Source organism: Triplophysa rosa, unplaced genomic scaffold (assembly GCF_024868665.1).
Source record: "Triplophysa rosa unplaced genomic scaffold, Trosa_1v2 scaffold160_ERROPOS1000386+, whole genome shotgun sequence".
NCBI lineage: Eukaryota > Metazoa > Chordata > Actinopteri > Cypriniformes > Nemacheilidae > Triplophysa > Triplophysa rosa.
The window spans coordinates 65505-74704 of NW_026634164.1; the positions used below are offsets into that span (position 1 = coordinate 65505).

Here is a 9200-nt window from a genome sequence, read left to right on the forward strand (position 1 = left end):
CGAGCTGTGTGCGCTAATGTTGCTCGCATCCAAAGTGTTTTCTATCGTCGTTAAACTCTTACTATCCTCAGATAAAGATTGGATGCGAGACTCTAATTCTAAGATCTTCTCTGTCAGCCTAACTATTTCCCTGCATTTATCGCATATAAAGCCCTCGCAGCTGACAGAGAAGGCTAAGCTAAACATATGACATGAGGTGCAAGTAACAATAATAGGAATAGAAGCCATAACTCACCGGATTTGAAGTGCAATTCCAACTTACCAAGGTTGCTCGATGGATCGTAGTATACTCGCTTAAAAAGAGAAACAGTTAGCACACAAGACAAACCAGAGGCAAGATGATATTCCACAGTGTGAACAGAAAGCAAGCTAACACGCTATTGCTATGCTAACGGCGTTAAGTTAACTATCACTTTTGGTTTAGACTCTTCCAAGTAAATAACAGGAACAGGGTTATTGAGATATCAGGATAAGTTAGCAACGACAATAATAATTAACGATAATAAAATACACTAATATTAGAGCGAAGTGGGAAGCGCACTGATACAAACAAGCTGCCGGCAGCGATGCAGGAAACAGGAAAAAAATAGTCAAATAACTGCTCGTTACAATGGAGATATGAACACAGAAAAAACATGTCAAACCCTAAAACAGACTACAGAAGCAGAAAACCACACCGGGTACCTTTTTCCTTGGGAAAAAAGATTGGGAGAAAAGTTACATGAGTTTGAATTTTCCCTGCCTATGAAATATGAGTTTGAAGTTTCACACATCCACTGGAAGGTCAGAGTTTGATCATTATCAAAAGGCACAAAAAAGCAACAGATGGATTATAAAATGGGTAATTTATTAGTGTTTTGTGTGTGTGCAAGTACAGACATTCACTGTTTATTATGTGATTGAACAAAAATCGTACTTCTTGGGATACTTGACGCAAAAATGAAAATTCTGTCATCATTTACTCACCTTCGCATTGTTCCAAATGTGTATAAATTTCTTTGTTCTGATGAACACAGAAAAAGATATTTGGAATAATGCTTACAACCAAACAGATCAACAGATCATTGTTCTGATGAACACAGAGAAAGACATTTGGAATAATGCTTGCAACCAAACAGATCTCAACACCCATCGACTACCATAGTAGGGAAAAAACAATGGTAGTCAAAAGTGCACCAGAACTGTTTGCTGTCCTACATTCTTCAGAATGTCTTCTTTTGTGTTCAACAGAACAAAAAAAATGATCAAGTAATTTTTTTCTACTGTATGAGTCAATGGGTGTTGAGATCTGTTTGGTTGCAAGCATTATTCCAAATATCTTTCTCTGTGTTCATCAGAACAATGAAATGTATACACATGTAGAACAACTCGAAGGTGAGTAAATGATGACAGAATTTTCATTTTTGGGTGAAGTATCACTTTAACTAATGCTGATATTCTCAGTTACTTATGTTTTGTTTTCAAAGCCAGCGCCTCAAGATTGGCTGGACCACCCCAAACTGTTCCAAACACATTTCTCTCAGCTGTAAGTGCTTCTTCCAATGGAAGCTCTCGTCCTGAGAGAACAACTCTTTTAACAGCTCGGATGACTGCTTCTGGCCCTTTAATGAACTGGCTGAGCCACTGCTCTCCCTGATCTAGCGTATTCCTCTCACCAGAAGTGCAATGGAGCACCTCATCGACCAGTCCAATCTGTTTTCCAAACTCTGGATCAACCTTTTTAGCCCCTGCAAGCAATTTCAAGGAATTCTGGCTGCCAACGATATGAACCAGCCTTGAAGCTCCTCCCCAACCGGGTACTAAACCCATTTGCTTATGGACAAACTGGATAACCCCGCAAGACGTCATCAACCTGGTAATGAAAACAGAATAGTGACATTCCACTTTACAAGTAAAATCCTGTGTAAACAGTTACACAAAATGTGGCAAAATGTTGGTGGTTTCAAACCTGAAATCACAGGCAGTCGTGAGTTCTGCCCCACCACCCAACGCTTTTCCTTCAACCAGTGCCACAGAGATGAGTGGCAACCTACCTGAAAGTACAGGACTTTAGCAGTATATAACTTGATAACAAACCATACATTCAGTTCTTGATATCATACACAATACTGGGTTCACAGTTACGATTATATCCTGATATTTTGAAGATAATTTAAAATATGAAAACTAAATTTCGAATGACAAATTTATTTCCAATAAATTAAGAATAAAAAAAACTGTTAGTTTTTTATAAAATTGTCAACATTTAAGGTTTCATTGAGCCTTCTGTATGTTAACGGATAAAATTAAATGAGTCTGTCCCTGAAAAATACAACTGAATTTAACAAAAATATGTTAACAAATAACAATCTTAATATAATCGCCATAGCTCTATGACACGTATCTTAATTTTGCTGTATTTTTTTGCTCTTAAAATAAATGAGATTGAAAAGGTGCTTCTACAGACAAACAAACCTAAGGAGTCTTGTAAGAGTGGTCTGCATAAACTCACACATCTTCATCCCATCCTGGAAAACAGAAGAACATAATAACATTATGTTAGCGTTTAAATTTCCAAAAATGAAAATACTGCCATTAATTACTCACCCTCAAGTAGTTTAACATCCCTAGGACCTCAGTTTTCCCCCAGAACGCAAATTAAGGTAGTTTTGGAAGCTTTCTGACTCCTCTATAGTAAGGGTGTGCAAAGCAGCCGGTATTTGTATCTGTATTTGTTGAGGGGGGAAAGTATTTGTATTTGTATTCGAGTAAAATTCAAAATAGGCGTAAAAATCATTTTTTTTTGCGTTACACTTCTAATTTACGCTATAGTGTACGTAAACAGAGCGAACATGAGAGCACCCGACTGCAGACGTCAATAATGCAGCGTAATGGAATAATCTCCCGATCAAACTCCGCTTCCCAAAAGTTATAAACTGCCTCCGGAACCCAGTTAAGGTACAAAAATCTATTCAACAAAAATAGTGATGCACGCAGTGAAGTCTTTTTTCGCTCAGCCGAGCCTTCTCTTTTGCTGTGTGGAGCAGCCTGTGTCAGTCACCTCTTTTACCCCCCCGACTCCTGAATGTCACTCACTCACTCACTCACTCACTCATGCACTGCGGTCTCATGAGAAAACGCAGCTTTTTGATATAAAGTTTTTCTTGTTCCCGAATTCAAATATTTTTTTAAGTATTTGTTCGAAATAAGTATTAGTAAAAAACACGCTATTTGTGCCTTTCCGAATACCGTATTCGGGTTCGGCTCCACCCCTACTCTATAGATTGCAACACAACCAAACACACGAGCCACGTGACATTGCATCCTATGTCTATGTCAGAACGCGTATGCTGACACTAGATGCACTGTCGTGTGGTTCTCGGGAACACACGCTGGAAACTAACACTCAAATCAGGAAGTTTTTGAATATAGTCGCACACAAAAAGTATCCTCGTCTAATTATATTAATTTATACTGAAGCACCGGAGTCGCGTGGACAATTTTACGATGTCTTTACACACTTTCAGCGCTTTGACGATTGGTTGCGTTGCAATCTAAGGAGGAGTCAGAAAGCTTCCAAAACTACCTTAATTTGCGTTTTAGGGAAAAATGGAGGTCCTACAGATGTTAAACTACTTGAGGGCGAGAAATTTATAGCAGAATTTTCAATTTTGGCCAGAGTTCCCCTTTAACACACTGCAACATGTGACACATGGTCTTCTTGTAAACCACCAATGCAAATACTATTGTCAACATTTTTCCATATTTGTGACCCTGGACAACAAAACCAGTCTTATGGGTCAATTTTTCGAAATTGAGATTTTTACATAATCTGAAAGCTAAATAAACTTTCTATAGATATATGAGTTGTTAGAATAGGACAATATCTGGCTGAGATACAACCGTTTAAATATCTGGAATCTGAGAGCGCAAAAAAATCAAAATATTGAGAAAATTGCCTTTGAAGTTGTTAATCAGGGGCACTGTGGCAGACCATCCACTCACAAAAATAAAGGTTTTATATATTTAAGGTTGGAAATTTACAAAATATCTTCATGGAACATGATCTTTACTTAATATCCTAATGATTTTTGGCATAAAAGAAAAATCAATAATTTTGACCCACACAATGTATTTTTGTCTTTTACTAAAATTGTTCCTTGCTACTTAAGACTGGTTTTGTGATACAGGGTCACATTTATTTTGTTTATGTGGAAAAGCAGGCATAATGTAGTTTTATACAACACTCTTTTTCGGACCCTTAGAATTAAAGCAGTGAGTGACTTTGTAATACTTTTATCAAGTACTTTTGTTGTTGTTGAGAAAAAATATTCTACACAACTTTTCCGTTATTACTGCCTCAATGTGACAGGGTAGGAAAGCATTGAGGGGTACCCAGCCAACATTGGTATGTGGGCCCCATGTGGGTTATATCTGGGCGACATGGGCATGGGCTAAAAAAAGGCAAAATACAGTATATGGGCCCCATGTGGGATTACAAATGTGGGTCCCATATAGGTTTGCCCTTATGGGACCTTTATGGGCTGCATGTGGGCACACGGATTTTATGCTTAAAATACATATTATACCTTTAAACTCCTTTAAATGCGTACATTTGAACATTGGTATGTGGGCCCATATGGGTTTTATCTGGGCGATATGGGCTCCACATGGGCATAGGTTTAAGATGGGCAAAACATATGGGCCCCGTGTGGGATACCAATATGGGTCCCACATAGCTTTGCCCATATGAGACCTTCATGGGCTCCAAGTGTGCATATGATTTCATGCTTAAAATACATTATGCAGTTGAACTTTTTAAAGTTCTTATATTTGGTTGACAATCATTTTAAACATACAAATATCTCGGATATTTAGGCTGATTTTGTTATGTATTTAATGCAAATGGTCGGAGTTTCTGGAATATTTTTGTTAATTCATTCAATAGGCCTGTATCAGTATTCACTGTCTTAACTGTATGAAAATCAACCACAATAGATAAATGTAGAAATCCAGGTCAATTTACATGAGTCTCACAAGCGACGTTCTTGCTCAATGTGATGGATACTTTCGACTTCGTACTTAGCTGCGCAGACCGACCGGCCTACGTCACACTACCGCGAGATCGATCAGGAAGCACTTGCCTAGAAACGATGTCGCGGTATCTTGATGTCATAACCTGATTGCTTTGCGCAGGTGATGCAGTCGAGCACACCCCTGACCGAGAACACTTTGTTGCGCTTGACAAAGTAGTTCTCCTGAGTTTTGGTAGATTTTTCTTATATCACATAATTAAATATTCTTTTGTAGAAAATGTTTAATGTTTAATTGACAACTATGATTTAAATCAAATAAATAAATCAAACTACAGAGGAGTTTCTTTATCGGCGGAAGGGTATCTTTGGCAGAGCAGTGACGCACTGGCAACTCCACCGAGCAGCAAGTTTATCGAGTTGGGACTGGAAATAATCAAAAATAAGAAGGTAAAATTCATATTTTCTGAAGCGTGTTTTTGTTATCCGTGTTATCAAGCACCAGGAACCCTGTTTTGACCGTTATTTTCCTTTGCATTTTGTAAGCCTACCTGCCATTTTTCCACCTGAGGTAAAATTGAACTGACTTTACCACAACCCATGACGAGAGACACAAATTTACGATATTTAACCATTTAATGCCATTCTTTTTAATTCCTCAGACGTGTAAAGCTCAAAAGGCTGATGTCAGAAACGATGTAACGTTAGGACATAAATTGTAATCTGTTCTGAGACCAGATTTATGCAGCCCGCGCTATCGTTGTCTGCTGCCTGTGTAGTGCTAGAATGCTAGTTCCCATTACATTTTAAATACGTTAATGTGTTCTTCAAGAACCTTGTTTTTTACTGACAATGTACATCATATAACACGGATTTGTTGTATTTGCTTTGTTTGCGTGATATTTCTGGTTCGTGTAGTGCTAATTATAAATGAAAAGCCTTTGAGGGTTCTCAGTGTAACGTTACCAGAGAGTGATTGACAGCACGACGTGATAATGTCCCACCACTTATAACAATGTATTAAAATATGGGTGCATTACTAAAAAACACAAATCTTAGGACATGACAAAATTTCTCCAGGATTTAAAACCCACTCGGACCCCAGGGGGGTTAAATGATTGATCTGCACATAGATGCAGCATCTTTGCCTTCATTATGCAGACTACACATAACAGATTGTTCATAAGAGTATATAGTATATACTGTACTTGTCAACTAATAATTCTGTTATTGTGAGGTGATGCATTTTTTAATTGTTTGACATTAAATTGATAGCATGTAGAGTACTCATTTGTGCTGTAAACTATGATGCTGGACATATCAAATAACTGTATTTGTGTTCTTCTGTTACAGGTGTGGACTGAAACCACTGGAGCACGAGACAGGGGTGGAAAAAGAGCCCTTAATGCAGTTTGGCACAAAACATCAGACTGTCAGCAGTTTAAGCTTTCAAAATAGTTTTTGTTCAGTTGAGTTTAAAGTACCCTTTCTAATCTGAAATCTATCAAACTATTTTGAATGAATTTAACATTTAAGACTGTTTTTAAGGTTGAGTTAAATATTCTGTGTTAAGGATCAGAAAATGATAATAAATTTGATATTGAACATCCATGTGAACATCCATGTGAATGCACCTATAATGTTTATGATGTACAGGCAAATATAAAGTAGTAGATTATTCATGTTGAAGACTAACATCTAACAAAGCAACATCCAAATGCTGCCGTTATCATTTAATCAGTAAACATTGCATTGTATTTGGTAGAGCATAAGAATGGGAAAGGTCAATTACAATTGAGCAATAACAAAAATTGTACTGTCCAGGTAGGAAACCTCAAAAAACATAATCTAGAACCACTCAAGTATACACTGTACACGTATACACCTCCATTAAACATACAGGGCCTTGGTTTAATCCACATGGGCTTTATAATGTGGGACCAATATGGGCCTTATGCATGTTTCCCACTTGGGTCCCACATAGGCACCACTCAGACTCTACGTAGGATTCATATGGGCTAATTCACATAGGGCCGACACGGAACCCGTGGACAAACCCACTTGGGGCCCATGCCTCAAGCCCATATGGGGCCTACATTGGCCCCACAAAAAAATGTTGGCTGGGTACATGCGGGCAGTCAAGTGTTCTGATTAATTAATCTGTCTGACGTCAGAAAGTTACAGAACATTTACCATACAATTACCTTTTCCTCATGACATAACAGCATTAAAAGAAAGTGGGTGTTTAACAGATGAAATTCACACCTGTGGGTTTGATATTGCTCTGACCGCATTCAGATCAGATCCAGAGCAGAATGTTCCTGCAGCACCCTGTACAATGACCCCTTTCCCTTCTGACCAGGTCTCAAGCTCATGCACCCGCTCCTCCAATTCAAGCATCATGCTACCTGCAAGAGAGCAGATACTTAACACTGTTGCATCTCAACATAAACGTACAGATCAGCTAAACCTCAGTACCTGAGAAGGCATTCATGCGTGCTGGGTTATTGATAGTGATCACTGCCATGCCTGACTCTCGTTTCTTCAGGTCTATGGATCCTCCTGGAAACGCCCGCAGTTTTTCTCTGATATCTCCAGCTGATAGACTGGTGTGGCTGCTGCGAACGTTTCGGCTCTCAAATCTCACAGCACTGCGGGACTGAATCAACCGGAACCGAACAGCACTGCACACGACCATAATGGTTCTGTCTAGAAAGACATGAAGGATGGATTTACAGATATGCAAAACTTACCATCAATATTTATAAGCTGTAAATTGGTGTTGATAGTATTGACGCTGTTAATGTTGGTATTTACTCAAGTTTAACCTATCAAGGGTGAGATGCTGTTGAGTTGAATAGAACTTACGGATAAGGCAAAAACAGCCGCCGTGTTAGTTTACGCAAAACTAATATAATGACACTTAAGCATATTAATAAAAATAAGCAAAATAGGCATATTAATAAAAAGTGACGTGTTGCCTTATGCTGTAATGTTTCAAGTAGTATAATATCTTACATAGTGTTAGTCGCTTTCAAAACAGTTAACCTGTATCTTGCAGTTGGAGTAACTTTAAAAACAGTCCTGGAAGAAACAAGTGTCGGTAACTATATGAGTCCGCTTTTTTAAACCTCAGTGTGAGTCAACACCAATTGCTGAATAGGGCTGCTTTTATAGATTGCTTTGAATAAGTGTTAAAAATACAATGATTGAAATACAAATGATAAAAAGAAGAAAGGTGTGTTGATTAATTCAGAAAATGGCGCTTTTAGTCCATGCTACAATTGTCCAGAAGGGGAGGTGTGCTGCAATGAAAGCGTTACAGCCATATACATGTATCACTTAAATTATTCCAATGTAATACAACGTCTTAAAATATCCAGAATATCCTAATATTACATTTTTATACCGTACTAACTAAAACATTGTATTGATCTTGCTTTTATTATCCAGGACGCAAAACATTCCAAATGTACAATACAAATGTAAAATATTACCTTTATATGAATAAAATTACCAATACGTAAAACAGCAGCATACAGTCGTATCTAGGGAAAACTGGCATTAAGAAAAACCATGCTGTTTTTATTGAAACACATTTAAATGCTTTTTCGTTTGCGATTCTTACTAATCTTGTTTTCTGACCAAAAATGTAGAAAGTGTACTCTATGCTGTAGCTGTAGCTGTGTATGTGCAAAACAAAACAACATTTAATTTGTTTGAGTTTTCGTGACGAAAATATATTCTCTTCTTCTGTTATATACTTCTATTCTCTCCTGTCTTCGTTTAAAAATAATCTTAAAGGAGCTGGCTCATTAGACCCAGAGCCGTTGAAAAACAGAGTTACGACATAGAGGTCCGTTGGAAGAAAGGAATGCGGAAGTAACTTGTGTCATGTCGTGACCAATAGTTCCAAACACTGCACTGAAGCCCATTCATTTCAAGCTGAAGCTGTACATTTTAACAAGTTGGCGGACATATCTTATATTCATAGATCTTATATTCATATTTCTCCCCAGACAAAATGCTGCTATTAATGTAGTCATCATAGTTTTCTGTGTACATAACGTGCTTATATATTTAGCAAATTTTTTGCAAATATAGTTGCTGCTGTCTGTCCCGCTAAAATCCATTCAAATAGGTTGACAGCACGGATTTGATTGGAACTATTGAGCGCTCCATGAACCA

The 9200-nt window shown here is 37.8% G+C and overlaps 1 protein-coding gene across 4 annotated transcripts; it reads right to left on the reverse strand.

Moving 5' to 3' along the window:
* Positions 1 to 230: 230 nt before the first annotated feature.
* echdc1 (enoyl CoA hydratase domain containing 1) lies at positions 231 to 8138 on the reverse strand. Of its 4 annotated transcripts, none has more exons than XM_057327021.1 (6): positions 8031 to 8138; positions 7491 to 7721; positions 7278 to 7420; positions 2455 to 2507; positions 1949 to 2029; positions 231 to 1852 (listed from the first exon to the last, which is right to left on the reverse strand). In XM_057327021.1, exons 2-6 carry the CDS (start codon positions 7708 to 7710, stop codon positions 1444 to 1446), a joined length of 906 nt encoding a protein of 301 aa, XP_057183004.1. In that variant the 5' UTR covers positions 7711 to 7721; positions 8031 to 8138; the 3' UTR covers positions 231 to 1443. The 4 variants fall into 4 exon arrangements, with proteins under 4 accessions (XP_057183004.1, XP_057183007.1, XP_057183005.1 ...); XM_057327024.1 differs by having other exon boundaries at positions 7491 to 7717; positions 8031 to 8059; XM_057327022.1 differs by lacking the exon at positions 8031 to 8138 and adding an exon at positions 7881 to 8014.
* Positions 8139 to 9200: the final 1062 nt, after the last annotated feature.

Excerpts from the sequence above, each read along its gene's own strand:
- echdc1 (XM_057327021.1), bottom strand. The coding sequence starts at position 7,710 with ATGGTCGTGTGCAGTGCTGTTCGGTTCCGGTTGATTCAGTCCCGCAGT. Across the intron at positions 7,421-7,490 it reads ACGCATGAATGCCTTCTCAG|GTAGCATGATGCTTGAATTG; the intron begins GTACTGAGGTTT and ends GCTCTCTTGCAG. Across the intron at positions 1,853-1,948 it reads ACGACTGCCTGTGATTTCAG|GTTGATGACGTCTTGCGGGG; the intron begins GTTTGAAACCAC and ends TTTCATTACCAG.